Consider the following 19,747-nt stretch of genomic DNA (forward strand, 5'->3'; position numbering starts at 1 on the left):
AAACCATTTCTCGATTGAATGAATATGGTCTTGCATTTACATTTGAGTAATTTAGCAGACACTCTTATCCAGAGCGAAATACAGGAACAACTAGGGTTAAGTGCCTTGCTCAAGGGCACATCGACAGATTTTTCACCTAGTCGGCTCTGGGATTCGGTTACTGGCCCAACGCTCTTAACCACTAGGCTACCTGCCATCCCAGCTATATAGTATTATATGCAAACTATTAAATTACATGATATCTGAAACAGATAGCTTATTTTGTTTTCAATAATACAGTAATTGTTCATTTATAAGGCATTTAGAAGTATAATATACATGCCACGATGGAAATGCCCACTTCTCTGTTGCCCTCTTTCATTGGGAAGTTTTGTTCTAGCATCTCTTTTTTTCAGTATTTGACATTGTTTATTTTAAAGTGCGACCCAAAGATTATGTTAAAGTAGGCTGGCTTGGCCTGAAAGCAATTCTGTTAAAACATGTTCTAATGTTCATTAGGTATAACCCATAAGTCCTCACAGTCTTTCTATGTCAAGCAAAAAGTATGTATTGTAGCTATAAGAAATAGTTTACATTCAGCTTGTAAACTGAAATCAGCATTTTCCCCACTTTTCATATATCTAAGTCAGAGGAGAATCACTGGGTCCAACGTGACAGTGGCCTACATGTCAAATCGCTGGTCTCCAAGGGGAAAAGCCTGGTCACAGCTTCCTCTCTTGGCTCAAAGGGCAAAGCCGCTCACAGTGCTACTGGTGACCTGCACCACCCGTCCAAGCCCCAAAGGGCTAAAGTCCTATATTAGTCCATCCTGCTTGTTGACCCCATCAACCCCAATGAAATCAGGATGATCCTGAGGAAGGTTGGTTGTCTAGGCTCATCTCAGATGGCTGTGTCATGTCCTAGCGGGCCTCACAGTGTCCAATCCTGTCCCAGAGTGCTGTGCAGCATGTGGAAGGCAGTGCCTGTCAGGTGCCTGGCCATATTTCCTTCCCACTGACAGAGAAGCAGCTGAACAACATAACAAAGAAAGAAATGAAAAGATTGGAAGAAAAAAAATACATAAATAAAAAGAAAGGACCTGGAAAAGAAATGGAGCAAACTGCAGAGACCTAAAGTGATCCTCAAGCTGCGACGAGGTGAAACCCGCCCTCGGAAGCAGCAGACTGAAGTCAACAGCCAGCCAGATGGAAGGGGGCTCTGCAAGTACGTCAGATAAGGTGTCTATCGACAAAGTACAGAAGAGAGCAGCCAGTCAGATGGAACGAGGAGAACTCCAAATCCAAACGCTTCTTCAATATCCCTCCCAGCCAGAAGAAGTCTAGAGTCATTCATATTTACTCTTATGCATTTGCACCCAGCCACATAGCCAATCACCATACACACACAAGCACTAACAACATTTGCTTTTAAGTTTAGGTTTGCAGCATCTATTAGTTTGAAAATACACTTTTACATTAACCACACACAGTGTGTAGTATTTGTATTCATATCAGTCTGTTTTATGGTACATCAGAGCTGTGACTGATCATTCATCTGATATATATTTATCTTTAGTAGGCCTACTCTAAAAGTAAATAGTAACATTATGGTAAGGTTAGTCACCATCCAAAGCCAACTATTTCATACATACGGCTGCCGTTGATGATGGTTGAAAGTGACACGACCTAGGTTACTGGGAGGGTGACGGCTTTGGGGGTCTGGTTCCTTCTCGCCGCTGTAAAGTAAGAGATATTCCATCCATTAGGACTGTCAGCCATGTGTGACTGCTGTGTGCCCTTTCTAATTAATCCAGGAAATAAACTTCAGCTCATGCTTGTAAAAACCATTGTGTTTGTGACTGTACCAGTTTGGGGCTCTGGGCCGACGGGGGCTACCAGTTCCACTGTGTCCCTGGGCAACGTTTGCTCTACAGGATTGTCAGATTATACAGAGACAAGCGATTGAGAATAAAACAAGAAAATATGAGATAGAAACAGGTTATGTAACAGGGGGAACAAAGAATATGAAAGACTACCTACAATCACCAATTAAGGTTAAAAAAAATCCAATGAACAGAAACATATTGCAGTACCTGTCTGTGTGGATGTGGTCAGGGGTACAGTACTGGACAGATGAGATGGGGCTTTAGTAGGATGGGAAGTCCTTATTTGGCTCGGTTGGGAGGAGTGAACACTGTCATTCTGTGGTTTGGGCGTGAATGTTGGCCCTGAGCTGGCCAAGAATGTGTTCTGTAGTTCACTATCCTACAAAGAAAACAACAGCAAATACATTACTATTTGTATTAGTAAAACAAGACTTGTTAATAAAGAATCTGTATTGCAAATTCCCAAATTAACCCTCTCTCCAAATCACCCTCCTGGGAATGGCTGACAAGCCTACATTAGTAAGAGAAGCTATGTGGATTACAGTATGTCCTATTCTCAAAGGATATGTGAAGGTCAGGCGCGCTGAGTGAATGTGACTACAGAGCAATTGAGTCAGCAAAATGCCACTGTAATAACACACACACACACACACACATATATGCAGACTGTCAGCTGGGTGACCGTTTATCATACCTCAGGGAAGTAACCCTATTTAAAATGTCCCAGCTGTTTTACAGGAGATATTTCCAACTATCTGCCTTAATTTAGACAGACTGCTTTTTCATGGCCAGTTTGTCCAATAATTGTGAGCTAAATCTAATCACTGTATTGGATCTATGTAACCCAGTATAATTTCCACTGTGTCCTGGCAAACATGTGGTCCTCATACGGCCTGAAACCCTTTCCATGCCATCATTTTTTGTTGCGTTATGATTCCTGCCCATTGTTTCACCTGAAACGTACTTTCTTGTTTTCAGGTGTAGTGCCAGACGTGGGGTCACTGGGGGGTGCCCCCTGGTTGATAGTCGCCCCAGTGGAAGGACTGGGCAGGCTGCTTTCAGCCCCTTCTGTTGCAAATCCCAGCCCCACTAGCCTGCCTTCACTTTCCGATAGGTTGAAACCATCCCTCCCTTCCAATGCTGCAGTCCAATCTAGAAGATCCCCACCATTATCCTCAGGGCCAAGTTCACTCTCAGGGTATTCCAAACCCATCCCACCTGGGTCATCAAAATAGGTCGCACCCTGCCAGCACTGTGACGCCTCTGCAGCTATGGTACAGAGCACAGAGATATATGGTCAAACAGCTTTTGCTTATACTTTGCTTACATTTAGTAGTAAAAGTCAGCAATACAATCAGCTTGTTTCACAGTGGGAAGAGTCGCCTTCCAACATGCTCCACTAAGGCATAAACCAGATGGAACCATTAAACGGAGGAAAACTAGCATTAATTATTCAGTGATCACTTCACTGATACTGTGAGCCTAGGTATACTCACATCTTAGCTCTCAACAATATCATCTGATAACTGAGGGAAAAGGCATCAGCTGCTTTCTTTGTGTCACTGAACACAACACAGTGGCGAGTGTACGATAATGAACAAATCAAGTCAACCAGTGGTTTGCCTCAGCGCCTGCTTTTCCCAGTCTCTCTTTTTCTCACCCTCCTGGTTTTGACCCTTGCCTGTCCTGACTCTGAGCCCGCCTGCCTGACCACTCTGCCCGACCCTGAGCCTGCCTGCCGACCTGTACCTTTGCCCCACCTCTGGATTATTGACCTCTGCCTACCCTGACCCTGCCTGCCATCCAAACATGACTGTTGTTTGTTAACTTTATGAATCCTACGATACAACATAGAACACACAGCAAAAATATTAATTTAACATTAGGTACAGTCACAAGAATGTCATTTTAAAGATGGCCCCTAACCTTCCACATAGTGCAGGATGAGACAGAGAAGCAGGTGAGCTCCTGTCTGCATGATGCACCGGACAGACTGATCTAAACCTGTAACACAGAAGAAATCAGAAACATTACACATTGTCCCAGATAATACTAATACTAATAATCACATCACCTACTGTATCTACCAATGACAACTTTGATACTAACAAAAGCAACATGGATTCTCCTACCCACAGAGAATGACCGTCAGTATCCTCCTGCCTCATGTTGAGTGGATGGTGTGTGACACAGTGTAATGCCACATGCCACCTTGGCAAGGATGACACAGCACCGCTCTCTGCCCATACTTTCCATGGTGGACTCTACTGGTGGTCACCTGTTACTGCTGTCACCCTGCTGTGCGCTTACTGTGTAGGTAAACAATTATCCTATTTATGTTGTTTCAGTTAATTGTTAAGGGTAGTGGTTAGGATAAAGTGTTATTCTAATATAGGGTTAAAGATCAAGGGTCACTGTATTTGAACTCAGGACAAAGCACTGCATTTGAACTCAGGATTGATCCCATTATCTGGGCTTTTGTATACCATGCTGAGAAAGTCACTGAATATACTGACACCATAGAAGGCTCTAAATAACTAATTAATCAATCAATTACTTAATCATGAGTAACCCTAACATATTGGTAATGTGTGGTCGCACTAAAACACTACATCCAATAAAGTCAACAAGCTGATTTCCTTTACTTTCTCCCAATCCTCTATATTATGAAACGCTGTTTCACCACCAAGGACAGCGACTACCCTCGGCGAGAGAGGTAGTGGAGAAAAAGGGTTTTATCAGGCCTTTGATATTGACGCAACCAACTTTTTTTTCTAGACTGGGGTCTGCTACATTATTCTAGAAGCCAACGTCATTAGCCTACTAACCTCACGGTTGTTGAGGGGATAACATGGTTCGAATGTGTAGCCTAATACAACAGGATATTGAATTGAAATAGACACTACCGAGCAAGCCAGAGCAGTTCAACTATTCAAAGCAGCCCCCGGCACTGTTACTGCTCATTCCTGTTACTGCTCATACCTGTTACTGCTCATACAGCACTTGCGAAAGATGTAGCTACACGTGAGACACTCACCAAGGATGAAGGGTGCAAAAATGTATCCAAATAGCGTTAGAAGTGAACGTCGTTGTTCCAGTCGAAAAGACAAATTAGGGGGTGTAATTTCCCGGCGTTTAGCTCGGCTCGGATGCCACTGTCTTGTTCACGCCAGCTACTGTACCATTCTTCTCCGCTGTTCCCCTGCTGCTGTTACCAGTAGACATCCTTTGTAGCTCTTTTGGGCGCAGCCAGCTGGGTGGTGGTAGGTCTCGAGAGGCAATTTGATCTGCAGCTGAGCAAAATTAGTGCGCACTGATATTCGGGGAAAGGATGCTCATGTCATGATGCTCATGTCATGATGCTCACCATCACTGCCTGGCCTCGGTGGCTTGCCTTCCATGCAAGGGGATGGGGACGAGATATCTTCAATATACAGTACCAGTCAAAAGATTGGACCCACCTACTCATTCAAGGGGTTTTCTTAATTTTTTACTATTTTCAACATTGTAGAATAATAGTGAAGACTTCAAAACTATGAAATAACACATGGAATCATGTAGTAACCAAAAAAGTGTTACGAGCGTTGGGCCAGTAACCGAATCCCAGAGCCGACTAGGTGAAAAATCTGTCGATGTGCCCTTGAGCAAGGCACTTAACCCTAGTTGTTCCTGTATTTCGCTCTGGATAAGAGTGTCTGCTAAATTACTCAAATGTAAATGCAAGACCATATTCATTCAATCGAGAAATGGTTTTTGCATCAGTGTGTTATTTCTTTTCCAAGTTTGTAACAACCTCAATAAATAATTTGTTTTAGCTGTTGGGTTCATGTATTATCTTAATATTTATCATCATGACAGTCCCCCAAAAATGAGAAATGGAAAGGAGAAATGTTCCCCTGTGGATGTTGAGATGCTGCTGGACATGGTGTTGATGAATCAGTAGAGGGCAGTCTTCCTCTTGTCACCAGAGCAGTAGTAGCAGACAGATGAATGAACATTACAGATCAAGGAGTTCAGTCTAATATCAAATACTGGACTAAGAGCAATGAGGGCATGCACACTCAAATGCTCCAACATTTATTGATGTGAAACAAAAACAATGTTTCAATCGAGGATGAAGATCTGTTTTGGGTCGAAACATTGTCTTACTGCTGTATTTAAATAACGTTAGCCCGTATTTAAATCTGTTGATGAATTTGAGTCCACAGGTCCTATCCAATTATTTGACTGTGAATTCTATCAAGCACCCACCTAATGAGATATCACGTGCATCCGTTTACAGAATAGATTTGGCCTATATTATGACTATCTTGTGTTTGACGGTCCCTCATAGAGAGTTCTGATGATGGAGTGATCATCAGCCATCACTGGGAGCAGGTTGGAGGTCCATCCATAGAGCTTGGAGCTTTCTCGGACACACAGATTCTCAACCTATCCAACCTTGCCCCTGGGGAGTACACGTTCAGGTATGGATAGGACCTCTGTGGCCTAGACTTAGGGTCCAAATCAATTTCATCCCAGTCAATTCAAGCCTGAAATTCAAATAGTGAAATAAATAAATAAATCAAATAGTTTGGGTATGCTGCTCTACCATGGAACAAAGGTCAGACTGCACTGATAGTTACAGTGCACGGTCTCTATTAATCATACTTGGTGTTTAACTAACAATAATACAGGACCAAAGGTTTTCTGCCTTTAGATAGTTATATCTTCCCTATAAAAAACCTTAGCTGACATTCTTTTTAAATGTAGCCTCATGGAAACGTGACATAGATACTGTGTAAGCCATTACTATCAATGTTTCCCCACCACCACGATACAAGCTACAAGAGTAGCTGGATTCATCTGGATTTTTTTCCAGGTTGACCATTACAGATTCTGCCGGGTTGTCAGACTCCACCATGGCTACAGTGAAAGTCATTCAAAAATTGAATTTTTATAATGTTATTGCTTACCCGGCAACACATGATACGGCTTCAGAACCTGCTGTAAAACCTGGTAAATTGGTGAAATAACCTCTTGCAGTAGCACAATGTCGGGGTGGTACCTTCAAGGGAGAAAGAACATGAGAAATCAACACAATGCTATTTCACTGCTTAAGATGTTGTTTAATGACTCGTAAACATATCATTCTGTTCTGTGACTTGACCAGGCAGTTAATGAAAAAAAAAGAACATTGTTTTTGATGGAAAACAAAGTTTCATATGTGCAGTTTTAAAAGGGAGGGTGAAAATAATTTACTCTGTGACAAAAGTGAATAAGAAAATTGTGCCGAAGATGAACCTAGGACAGACTTCATCTCATTAACTGTGACGACTGTCTCCCTCCTATTGGTCACAGTTCTCTCCACGCAGTGGGGGGGTGGGTTACGGGAATGACACATAAACTTCTCATCCTAAAAACTATATGATGAAATGTGTTGTGTGTTGATGTGACTCACTTGATCAGATAGTCCAGTAGCCTTGAGAGACGTTCCTTGATATCGTCCAGGTCCAGGCCATCTATGTTCCAGGTCAGAAGGGAAAGTTTGTTTGGATCTCCCTTTTTCTTAGGTTTGTCCTCGTCTGGAGATGACTGTGATGACTGATCTGGATGTTTAGGTAATAACTGTTGTGGAGATGACTGTTGTGGAGATGACTGATCTGGTGATGACTGGTTTGGAGATGACTGATCTGGTGATGACTGGTGTGGAGATGACGGATCTGGATGATCTGGTGATGACTGTTGTGGAGATGACTGATCTGGTGATGACTGGTGTGGAAATGACAGATCTGGTGATGACAAATGTGGAGATGACGGATCTGGATGATCTGGTGATGACTGTTGTGGAGATGACTGATCTGGTGATGACTGGTTTGGAGATGACTGATCTGGTGATGACTGGTGTGGAGATGACGGATCTGGCTGATCTGGTGAAGACTGTTGTGGAGATGACTGATCTGTGGATAACCGGGTTGGAGGACCCTGATCTGGATGTGGTTGGGCTTCAGTTGGCTGGTCCTTTGACTGGGTTAGGGAGAGATGGTCTAAAGGTGGTTGGGATAGGTTAGGGTGCACTGGATTGGAATAGTCCAAATAAACAAAACCCCTGGAATTAATAGGTGTGTTCAAACTTTTGACTCGTACATTATACCTATTATTATTATTATTATTATATCATTTGATACTTGTTTTAATCCATATATTTATTCGATGTTCAAACAGGACTATCAACAGAGTTGGTGCAGAAATGACCCCCCCCCCATTGAATAAATAAATAAATAAATACATAACGTACAAGCAAAACAACAACAAACAATTATAACACCTATTATTATTATTATTATTGTGCGGCCCTTGTCTGGACACTTTCAGTTTCACCCAGTGACTGCATTGTTTCTCCCGAAAAGGGGCGTGTTTACGGAGAATCGAAACCAACATTTTCCGGTCTGAACTTCTATTGCAATCCATGGTCTGCCATGGAAATAGTTATATTTATTTTCTAGTCTGAATTTGAAAATCTGCATTACTATATAGCATGTAGTGTTAAGTAAGCAGCCTAACTTACACGTCACCTTATTTGGAAAGGACCTGTAGGCCTACTCTGTCAGTTGGGAGTAAGTGGAGCTGAATGCAGTTTTTGTTCTCATGGTTGTGTAAAAGTGAAAAAGTGAACAGAGATGTAAAAAACAGAAATAAAAAGAAAGGACCTGGAAAAGAAATGGAGCAAACTGCAGAGACCTAAAGTGATCCTCAAGCTGCGACGAGGTGAAACCCGCCCTCGGAAGCAGCAGACTGAAGTCAACAGCCAGCCAGATGGAAGGGGGCTCTGCAAGTACGTCAGATAAGGTGTCTATCGACAAAGTACAGAAGAGAGCAGCCAGTCAGATGGAACGAGGAGAACTCCAAATCCAAACGCTTCTTCAATATCCCTCCCAGCCAGAAGAAGTCTAGAGTCATTCATATTTACTCTTATGCATTTGCACCCAGCCACATAGCCAATCACCATACACACACAAGCACTAACAACATTTGCTTTTAAGTTTAGGTTTGCAGCATCTATTAGTTTGAAAATACACTTTTACATTAACCACACACAGTGTGTAGTATTTGTATTCATATCAGTCTGTTTTATGGTACATCAGAGCTGTGACTGATCATTCATCTGATATATATTTATCTTTAGTAGGCCTACTCTAAAAGTAAATAGTAACATTATGGTAAGGTTAGTCACCATCCAAAGCCAACTATTTCATACATACGGCTGCCGTTGATGATGGTTGAAAGTGACACGACCTAGGTTACTGGGAGGGTGACGGCTTTGGGGGTCTGGTTCCTTCTCGCCGCTGTAAAGTAAGAGATATTCCATCCATTAGGACTGTCAGCCATGTGTGACTGCTGTGTGCCCTTTCTAATTAATCCAGGAAATAAACTTCAGCTCATGCTTGTAAAAACCATTGTGTTTGTGACTGTACCAGTTTGGGGCTCTGGGCCGACGGGGGCTACCAGTTCCACTGTGTCCCTGGGCAACGTTTGCTCTACAGGATTGTCAGATTATACAGAGACAAGCGATTGAGAATAAAACAAGAAAATATGAGATAGAAACAGGTTATGTAACAGGGGGAACAAAGAATATGAAAGACTACCTACAATCACCAATTAAGGTTAAAAAAAATCCAATGAACAGAAACATATTGCAGTACCTGTCTGTGTGGATGTGGTCAGGGGTACAGTACTGGACAGATGAGATGGGGCTTTAGTAGGATGGGAAGTCCTTATTTGGCTCGGTTGGGAGGAGTGAACACTGTCATTCTGTGGTTTGGGCGTGAATGTTGGCCCTGAGCTGGCCAAGAATGTGTTCTGTAGTTCACTATCCTACAAAGAAAACAACAGCAAATACATTACTATTTGTATTAGTAAAACAAGACTTGTTAATAAAGAATCTGTATTGCAAATTCCCAAATTAACCCTCTCTCCAAATCACCCTCCTGGGAATGGCTGACAAGCCTACATTAGTAAGAGAAGCTATGTGGATTACAGTATGTCCTATTCTCAAAGGATATGTGAAGGTCAGGCGCGCTGAGTGAATGTGACTACAGAGCAATTGAGTCAGCAAAATGCCACTGTAATAACACACACACACACACACACATATATGCAGACTGTCAGCTGGGTGACCGTTTATCATACCTCAGGGAAGTAACCCTATTTAAAATGTCCCAGCTGTTTTACAGGAGATATTTCCAACTATCTGCCTTAATTTAGACAGACTGCTTTTTCATGGCCAGTTTGTCCAATAATTGTGAGCTAAATCTAATCACTGTATTGGATCTATGTAACCCAGTATAATTTCCACTGTGTCCTGGCAAACATGTGGTCCTCATACGGCCTGAAACCCTTTCCATGCCATCATTTTTTGTTGCGTTATGATTCCTGCCCATTGTTTCACCTGAAACGTACTTTCTTGTTTTCAGGTGTAGTGCCAGACGTGGGGTCACTGGGGGGTGCCCCCTGGTTGATAGTCGCCCCAGTGGAAGGACTGGGCAGGCTGCTTTCAGCCCCTTCTGTTGCAAATCCCAGCCCCACTAGCCTGCCTTCACTTTCCGATAGGTTGAAACCATCCCTCCCTTCCAATGCTGCAGTCCAATCTAGAAGATCCCCACCATTATCCTCAGGGCCAAGTTCACTCTCAGGGTATTCCAAACCCATCCCACCTGGGTCATCAAAATAGGTCGCACCCTGCCAGCACTGTGACGCCTCTGCAGCTATGGTACAGAGCACAGAGATATATGGTCAAACAGCTTTTGCTTATACTTTGCTTACATTTAGTAGTAAAAGTCAGCAATACAATCAGCTTGTTTCACAGTGGGAAGAGTCGCCTTCCAACATGCTCCACTAAGGCATAAACCAGATGGAACCATTAAACGGAGGAAAACTAGCATTAATTATTCAGTGATCACTTCACTGATACTGTGAGCCTAGGTATACTCACATCTTAGCTCTCAACAATATCATCTGATAACTGAGGGAAAAGGCATCAGCTGCTTTCTTTGTGTCACTGAACACAACACAGTGGCGAGTGTACGATAATGAACAAATCAAGTCAACCAGTGGTTTGCCTCAGCGCCTGCTTTTCCCAGTCTCTCTTTTTCTCACCCTCCTGGTTTTGACCCTTGCCTGTCCTGACTCTGAGCCCGCCTGCCTGACCACTCTGCCCGACCCTGAGCCTGCCTGCCGACCTGTACCTTTGCCCCACCTCTGGATTATTGACCTCTGCCTACCCTGACCCTGCCTGCCATCCAAACATGACTGTTGTTTGTTAACTTTATGAATCCTACGATACAACATAGAACACACAGCAAAAATATTAATTTAACATTAGGTACAGTCACAAGAATGTCATTTTAAAGATGGCCCCTAACCTTCCACATAGTGCAGGATGAGACAGAGAAGCAGGTGAGCTCCTGTCTGCATGATGCACCGGACAGACTGATCTAAACCTGTAACACAGAAGAAATCAGAAACATTACACATTGTCCCAGATAATACTAATACTAATAATCACATCACCTACTGTATCTACCAATGACAACTTTGATACTAACAAAAGCAACATGGATTCTCCTACCCACAGAGAATGACCGTCAGTATCCTCCTGCCTCATGTTGAGTGGATGGTGTGTGACACAGTGTAATGCCACATGCCACCTTGGCAAGGATGACACAGCACCGCTCTCTGCCCATACTTTCCATGGTGGACTCTACTGGTGGTCACCTGTTACTGCTGTCACCCTGCTGTGCGCTTACTGTGTAGGTAAACAATTATCCTATTTATGTTGTTTCAGTTAATTGTTAAGGGTAGTGGTTAGGATAAAGTGTTATTCTAATATAGGGTTAAAGATCAAGGGTCACTGTATTTGAACTCAGGACAAAGCACTGCATTTGAACTCAGGATTGATCCCATTATCTGGGCTTTTGTATACCATGCTGAGAAAGTCACTGAATATACTGACACCATAGAAGGCTCTAAATAACTAATTAATCAATCAATTACTTAATCATGAGTAACCCTAACATATTGGTAATGTGTGGTCGCACTAAAACACTACATCCAATAAAGTCAACAAGCTGATTTCCTTTACTTTCTCCCAATCCTCTATATTATGAAACGCTGTTTCACCACCAAGGACAGCGACTACCCTCGGCGAGAGAGGTAGTGGAGAAAAAGGGTTTTATCAGGCCTTTGATATTGACGCAACCAACTTTTTTTTCTAGACTGGGGTCTGCTACATTATTCTAGAAGCCAACGTCATTAGCCTACTAACCTCACGGTTGTTGAGGGGATAACATGGTTCGAATGTGTAGCCTAATACAACAGGATATTGAATTGAAATAGACACTACCGAGCAAGCCAGAGCAGTTCAACTATTCAAAGCAGCCCCCGGCACTGTTACTGCTCATTCCTGTTACTGCTCATACCTGTTACTGCTCATACAGCACTTGCGAAAGATGTAGCTACACGTGAGACACTCACCAAGGATGAAGGGTGCAAAAATGTATCCAAATAGCGTTAGAAGTGAACGTCGTTGTTCCAGTCGAAAAGACAAATTAGGGGGTGTAATTTCCCGGCGTTTAGCTCGGCTCGGATGCCACTGTCTTGTTCACGCCAGCTACTGTACCATTCTTCTCCGCTGTTCCCCTGCTGCTGTTACCAGTAGACATCCTTTGTAGCTCTTTTGGGCGCAGCCAGCTGGGTGGTGGTAGGTCTCGAGAGGCAATTTGATCTGCAGCTGAGCAAAATTAGTGCGCACTGATATTCGGGGAAAGGATGCTCATGTCATGATGCTCATGTCATGATGCTCACCATCACTGCCTGGCCTCGGTGGCTTGCCTTCCATGCAAGGGGATGGGGACGAGATATCTTCAATATACAGTACCAGTCAAAAGATTGGACCCACCTACTCATTCAAGGGGTTTTCTTAATTTTTTACTATTTTCAACATTGTAGAATAATAGTGAAGACTTCAAAACTATGAAATAACACATGGAATCATGTAGTAACCAAAAAAGTGTTAAACAAATCAAAATATATATTTTACAGTTGAGATTCTTCAAAGTAGCCACCCTTTGCTTTAATGACATCTTTGCACACTCTCTGCATTCTCTCAACCAGCTTCACGAGGAATGCTTTTCCAACAGTCTTGAAGGAGTTCCCACATATGCTGATCACTTGTTGGCTGCTTTTCTTTCACTCTGCGGTCCAACTCATCCCAAACCATCTCAATTGGGTTGAGGTCGGGTGATTGTAGATGCCAGGTCATCTGATGCAGCACTCCATCACTCTCCTTGTTCAAATAGCTCTTACACAGCCCGGAGGTGTGTTTTGGGTCATTTTCCTGTTGAAAAACAAATGATAGTCCCACTAAGCGCAAACCAGATGGGATGGCGTATGGCCGCAGAATGCTGTGGTAGCCATGCTAATAATTTGTTTAACACTTTTTTGCTTACCACATGATTCCATATGTGTTATTTCATAGTTTTGATGTCTTCACTATTGTTCTACAATGTATGAAATAGTCCAAATAAACAAAACCCCTGGAATTAATAGGTGTGTTCAAACTTTTGACTCGTACATTATACCTATTATTATTATTATTATTATATCATTTGATACTTGTTTTAATCCATATATTTATTCGATGTTCAAACAGGACTATCAACAGAGTTGGTGCAGAAATGACCCCCCCCCCATTGAATAAATAAATAAATAAATACATAACGTACAAGCAAAACAACAACAAACAATTATAACACCTATTATTATTATTATTATTGTGCGGCCCTTGTCTGGACACTTTCAGTTTCACCCAGTGACTGCATTGTTTCTCCCGAAAAGGGGCGTGTTTACGGAGAATCGAAACCAACATTTTCCGGTCTGAACTTCTATTGCAATCCATGGTCTGCCATGGAAATAGTTATATTTATTTTCTAGTCTGAATTTGAAAATCTGCATTACTATATAGCATGTAGTGTTAAGTAAGCAGCCTAACTTACACGTCACCTTATTTGGAAAGGACCTGTAGGCCTACTCTGTCAGTTGGGAGTAAGTGGAGCTGAATGCAGTTTTTGTTCTCATGGTTGTGTAAAAGTGAAAAAGTGAACAGAGATGGGGGACAAGAAACAAGACTCAGTGGAAAGGTAAGTGACAAGCCAGATATGTTTACGATAGGTTATAGGCTCTGTCGGGGGCACGGTGTGACAACATTTGGTATGTGGTGGGTTTGATTCCTGCACGAGCCACATACAGCACTGAATCATGTTAGCGATCACTTTGGATTAAAGAAAGCATCTACTAAATCAGAGGCCATATTATTATAGGTGTCTGGCATTTTGTAAAGTCAGTCTATTTTCCCATTCATAATTGATTAATACCTCTCTTGTGATCCTCTTATGATACCTACATAAACAGGCCAGCAGATGGCAATAAGAACCAGACGAGTGACTCCCTCCAACAGGTTACAGCCCCTGGAAATTCCAAGGGGAGAAAGAAGAGAGGAAAGAAAAAGAGGAGTGCCAAGAAGATGGAGCACAAGGAGGGAGAGATGGACAAATTTGCCCCATTGCAGTCTGTCCTGGTTCAATCACAATCAGAGGAATCTAGCCCAGCCCAATCCCCATCAGTGCAAGCTGACCCACCTTTAGGGCAATCTAATCGAGAGAAACCTACACCAGAGCAACCTATCCCGGAGCAACCCAAACCAGAGACACCCAAACCAGCACAACGTAACCCTGCCCAACCACTTACAGGGCATCAAAACCCAGCCACGCTCCCTTCAGCGCTACCCAATCAAGCCCAACCAGAGCAACCCAATCCAGTGCACCCTAACCTATCCCAACCACCTTTAGACCATCTCTCCCTAACCCAGTCAAAGGACCAGCCAACTGAAGCCCAACCACATCCAGATCAGGGTCCTCCAACCCGGTTATCCACAGATCAGTCATCTCCACAACAGTCTTCACCAGATCAGCCAGATCCGTCATCTCCACACCAGTCATCACCAGATCAGTCATCTCCAAACCAGTCATCACCAGATCAGTCATCTCCACAACAGTCATCACCAGATCATCCAGATCCGTCATCTCCACATTTGTCATCACCAGATCTGTCATTTCCACACCAGTCATCACCAGATCAGTCATCTCCACAACAGTCATCACCAGATCATCCAGATCCGTCATCTCCACACCAGTCATCACCAGATCAGTCATCTCCAAACCAGTCATCACCAGATCAGTCATCTCCACAACAGTCATCTCCACAACAGTTATTACCTAAACATCCAGATCAGTCATCACAGTCATCTCCAGACGAGGACAAACCTAAGAAAAAGGGAGATCCAAACAAACTTTCCCTTCTGACCTGGAACATAGATGGCCTGGACCTGGACGATATCAAGGAACGTCTCTCAAGGCTACTGGACTATCTGATCAAGTGAGTCACATCAACACACAACACATTTCATCATATAGTTTTTAGGATGAGAAGTTTATGTGTCATTCCCGTAACCCACCCCCCCACTGCGTGGAGAGAACTGTGACCAATAGGAGGGAGACAGTCGTCACAGTTAATGAGATGAAGTCTGTCCTAGGTTCATCTTCGGCACAATTTTCTTATTCACTTTTGTCACAGAGTAAATTATTTTCACCCTCCCTTTTAAAACTGCACATATGAAACTTTGTTTTCCATCAAAAACAATGTTCTTTTTTTTTCATTAACTGCCTGGTCAAGTCACAGAACAGAATGATATGTTTACGAGTCATTAAACAACATCTTAAGCAGTGAAATAGCATTGTGTTGATTTCTCATGTTCTTTCTCCCTTGAAGGTACCACCCCGACATTGTGCTACTGCAAGAGGTTATTTCACCAATTTACCAGGTTTTACAGCAGGTTCTGAAGCCGTATCATGTGTTGCCGGGTAAGCAATAACATTATAAAAATTCAATTTCTTTAATAATATTTTTTTAAATAATCAATCTCTCAGTATGACATCAATGCTATTGTGGATTATATGACTGTAATTATATACTGTGTTTATGGTTATCCTTCCTGTGTTATGTTGATATGGTTCATCCCAGGTAGTGACAGAAGCTATTTCACTGTCATACTGCTGAGGAAGTCCAGAGTTCAACTTCTGGAGAGTAGCATAGTGAATTATCCTACCACAGAGATGAGGAGAAACCTGCTTATGGCCCATGTAAGAACACTCTCTGTACCTGGCTTTATCTTTTCCTGTCGTCTCTCATTCCATCAAATTTCATTAAGTAATAGAAAGTGTGCACAGATATTCAAGTTACACGTGCAGATCTCAAGTTATGATTCTGCCCTCAGTGTCTCTCTGCTCTCTGTCGTGGACCAGGTTTCTTTCCTTGGCCATCCATTGTGTGTGATGACGTCCCACATGGAGAGCATGAAGCCCCGATCCCTGGAACGCCAGAACCAGCTGAGGACGGTGTGGAAGACAATGAGGGAGCAGTCCCAGGACCACAGCGTCATCTTTGGGGGAGACACCAACCTCAGGGACTGGGAGGTGAGACAGAGAGAGGGAGGGATGTGTTTGACATGTACATCATGTGTGTATGTCTGCAACGTGTCTGTGTGTGTTTCCAGGTGAAGAACCAGGGCGGTCTACCCGAGAACATCTGTGACGTATGGGAGTCCCTGGGCCAGCCGGAAGACTGCCGGTACACCTGGGACTGTGTCACCAATGACAACAAGGACCTCCCTTTCCCCGCACGCCTGCGCTTCGACCGCATCTTCCTGAGGCAGGCCGGCGAGGGGTCAAAGGTCAGCCCAGATGGTATCACCCTGGTGGGCCTGGAGAGGTTGAATGACTGTCAACGCTTTACCAGTGACCACTGGGGTCTCCTCTGCACCTTCATCATAAAACCACTCAGTCAAGCAACACCTGAATGATACAAAGGGAACAGTTAGCTGTCCATGTCATGTCAACCTGGAACAGCATAGAAGTCTTTGCCCATCTTCTTTATGTACATTGGGAGATTTTGAGATTTTGACCTAGGATAGAACAGGATTATGGGCACAGCAATAGTGATTAATGATTTCAATTTCTATGTTTGGCAACTGCTGCTGTTCCAAGGCACACTTTTAATTTATCCAGCCACATATTTGTCTGTGCCAACAGGTTATGTACCCTATTCAAGGGCACATTCATACTGTCTTTGGACTTGGAAGCAGAAACTATATTGGCCAACCTCCAGGTTACAGTATCTGATTATTTGTTTTAAACATCACAGCATCAAGCCAATTTCACAATAAACTCATTTTGTTCCAGACAATATTTATTTGTATTTGTAATTATTTCACTTTGATATGACTTTCTATGTCATTTTAATTTGCAAGGCTGTATTGTTTTAGAGAACAGTTTATTAACTTACTGTAACAGATCTCTACCATTTTGCACTCACAAAGTGAACGTGTTGTGTATTAAAAGCCTTATCCAACCATTCAGTAAAAATAGCACAGAAGAACCCCATATCAAACATTTTCCTACTCCAAATGAATGAAGTTAGTTCTGATTTCTCTCCACTAGAGGTAGCTCTGGCCATATCCCAAATCCACTCACTGCGCCAGACACTGAGTGACCTCCAAAAATAAACTCCTTTATCGCATTAGGGATAAAGCCAGCCCTATGAACAACACCTGTCTAGCCCTGATATCACCACCCCAACAGAGCCACCCTCACCGTGAGAGAGAGAAAGCGTGGTGCATTCATTCATGAAACCGGTGCTTTGTCAATGGTATTCATTGTGGCATTAAGATGCCAAATCAGACAGGAGAAAATACAGACAAAACAGACTTCAAACAGTTTTTGTGACGACATGACCACATGTATGCTCTTTCCTGAGCAGCTGGTCTGGTTGAGACTGACGGTATCTAATAGATGTTCTGTCTTGACTGTTTCTTTAATGCTTCTCTCCTCTCTTGGCCTTCTCTATTACTGATAACCTCAAGAATGAATGCTCCCTCATTGAAATGCCTTGAACATTTTGCCATCAATAATGTGCATCAATGGGTATGCAAACGTAGCAGCTGACTCATGTATTTTTTAGGGAGGGGTTGGTCGCAAGGCTAATGATTTGTTTTGACAACCATAGATCTTTTCTTTATATCGCTGATCATATATTTATTGTGTTAGCGTGTGCGTTAGGGTGACTTTCTTCACAGTGTGTGAGTCTGTGCTTTTGAGTAAGTGTGTGTAGGCATCTTTGTGTGCTATTATGTGCATGATTGTGTATGCGCGCATGTGTGTGTGTGCGCACTCACGATTGTGTGTGTATGCATGCGTGCGTTTATATACAGTCATTGGTGTGTGTACGTGTGTGTGTGTGTGTGTGTGTGTGTGCGGGCTTGCGCACGATTGTATCGGTTTGCTGTGGCTTTCTGTTCCTGCACAGGTTGTTTCCCGAGTTATCTCCCCTAGGACCAGTGCACCCTCTTGTCTGTTTTAGATGGATGGCAGTATCTTCTGTAGGGGGAGAAATGGGTGAACAGGGCCCCAGTGTTTTCCTTTGGAAAATTGATTGGGAGCTCATTTTTGCAGCAGTTTAATCCGAGCCGAATGCAAATATGTCGGCACAGTCTGCCGGAAATTAGGAGAGATGGCAACCTGTCAACGTGAGGAATTATTTGTTACTGGCGTGGCTTCAGCGAGCGGGCTAGCTTACATGTATATAAATGCACCAGCGCCTTCTCCGTTAACATCCTCAGTAAAGAGCCTGTCAGTCAATCAGCCAGGTGCATTCTGGGACAGTAGCCAAAAATAGGTTTATTTGTTATGTTCTGGGTACAGAGGATGACCTGGAAAAGGTGCAAATCCTCTGTGTGTTATTAGACATCACAGTCATTCTCTCATGTGATGATACTGTCTCTAGGAATGAAGACTAAAGCTGGTTGAAACGATCATGTCTATTTGTTTTATTATTAAGGTAGTAACCTGACCAAAGAGACATACAGGCCTGTAGTATAACATTCAATTATACATTTTGACAGTGTCATTATTCATGCAATTATCACGCTTATCCATAAAAATATCTATGTCCACTTTCTATATACTTACAATTAAACATAGTGTGGAATATGATTCACATATTAATTATCATGCAATCATCTTGCTGAATATTAAAATAGGGGGTCAAACAACAAAGCAAAAACATGGTCAATTTGCTTTTCTACTGTATCAGAGACTAGTGCCTTAGAATGGTTAATATTGGTAATATGTTATCATGTATTGATATTCGCTGTGACTTTAACATCATTCTCAAGGTCAGTCTCATGAGGCACTGTACTGTTCCTTCCAGGATTCAGCAGTGTGCGGAGGCTTTCTCCTATACACTACAACTCCCTCCCCCCTTCATGTAGTGCTGTGGACACATGTAGTTCTAATTCCTGTCCAAGGCAGCAGTCTTAAGACAGGCCTCTAATGAAGAAACAAATGCCTGTAATATGTCTCTGTCACCACCTCTTTGTCCTTTCATTGTAGTCCACATCCTCTTCCTCCTCTCCTCTCTCCCTTTTTCTCTTTTCTCCTCCCTCGCTCCAACTGATTTTCATAATCAATCGCTCCCAATCTCCGCTGTGCAGTAACTGAAAACCATAACCTCCCCTCTGTCCCCTTTCACCGATCCTGTCAAAGTGTTTCTTGTTTTTAAAGTGCCTGTCTCAGCAGCTTGGTGCCCCATTGGTTAACCTCTCTGACCCAGCCTACTGATTTTGACGGGGGTAGCTGATTCACAGGACGGGTACACAGGAAGGGGTTACATAAGCACTTCCTCTCCTACCACTGGCAGCCTCTCGTTCAGTGTGTGCATGTAGAGCACATTTCT

The 19,747-nt window shown here is 42.9% G+C and overlaps 1 protein-coding gene and 1 long non-coding RNA gene across 3 annotated transcripts; one reads left to right on the forward strand and one right to left on the reverse strand.

Annotated features, from left to right (window-relative positions):
• Positions 1-1,176: 1,176 nt before the first annotated feature.
• LOC116353116 (uncharacterized) lies at positions 1,177-5,315 on the reverse strand. Its single transcript, XR_004202496.1, has 6 exons — positions 4,902-5,315; positions 3,791-3,868; positions 2,072-2,243; positions 1,844-1,906; positions 1,631-1,714; positions 1,177-1,221 (listed from the first exon to the last, which is right to left on the reverse strand). It is a non-coding gene; the product is annotated as an uncharacterized LOC116353116 (long non-coding RNA).
• Positions 5,316-13,716: 8,401 nt separating this feature from the next.
• LOC109901963 (tyrosyl-DNA phosphodiesterase 2) lies at positions 13,717-17,202 on the forward strand. Of its 2 annotated transcripts, XM_020497995.2 has the most exons (7): positions 13,753-14,040; positions 14,312-14,874; positions 15,073-15,334; positions 15,728-15,819; positions 15,980-16,098; positions 16,261-16,431; positions 16,512-17,202. In XM_020497995.2, the coding sequence occupies exons 1-7, from the start codon at positions 14,009-14,011 to the stop codon at positions 16,815-16,817; spliced, it is 1,545 nt and encodes a 514-aa protein (XP_020353584.1). In that variant the 5' UTR covers positions 13,753-14,008; the 3' UTR covers positions 16,818-17,202. The 2 variants fall into 2 exon arrangements, with proteins under 2 accessions (XP_020353583.1, XP_020353584.1); XM_020497994.2 differs by having other exon boundaries at positions 13,717-14,040; positions 14,312-15,334.
• Positions 17,203-19,747: the final 2,545 nt, after the last annotated feature.

Source organism: Oncorhynchus kisutch, linkage group LG13, assembly GCF_002021735.2.
Source record: "Oncorhynchus kisutch isolate 150728-3 linkage group LG13, Okis_V2, whole genome shotgun sequence".
NCBI lineage: Eukaryota > Metazoa > Chordata > Actinopteri > Salmoniformes > Salmonidae > Oncorhynchus > Oncorhynchus kisutch.

What these genes read in the sequence shown, in the direction of transcription:
- LOC109901963 (XM_020497994.2), top strand. Translation starts at nt 14,009, where the DNA reads ATGGGGGACAAGAAACAAGACTCAGTGGAAAG. An exon ending in AAACAAGACTCAGTGGAAAG is followed by an intron (nt 14,041 to 14,311) that starts GTAAGTGACAAG and finishes CTACATAAACAG; the next exon opens with GCCAGCAGATGGCAATAAGA. An exon ending in CTACTGGACTATCTGATCAA is followed by an intron (nt 15,335 to 15,727) that starts GTGAGTCACATC and finishes TCTCCCTTGAAG; the next exon opens with GTACCACCCCGACATTGTGC.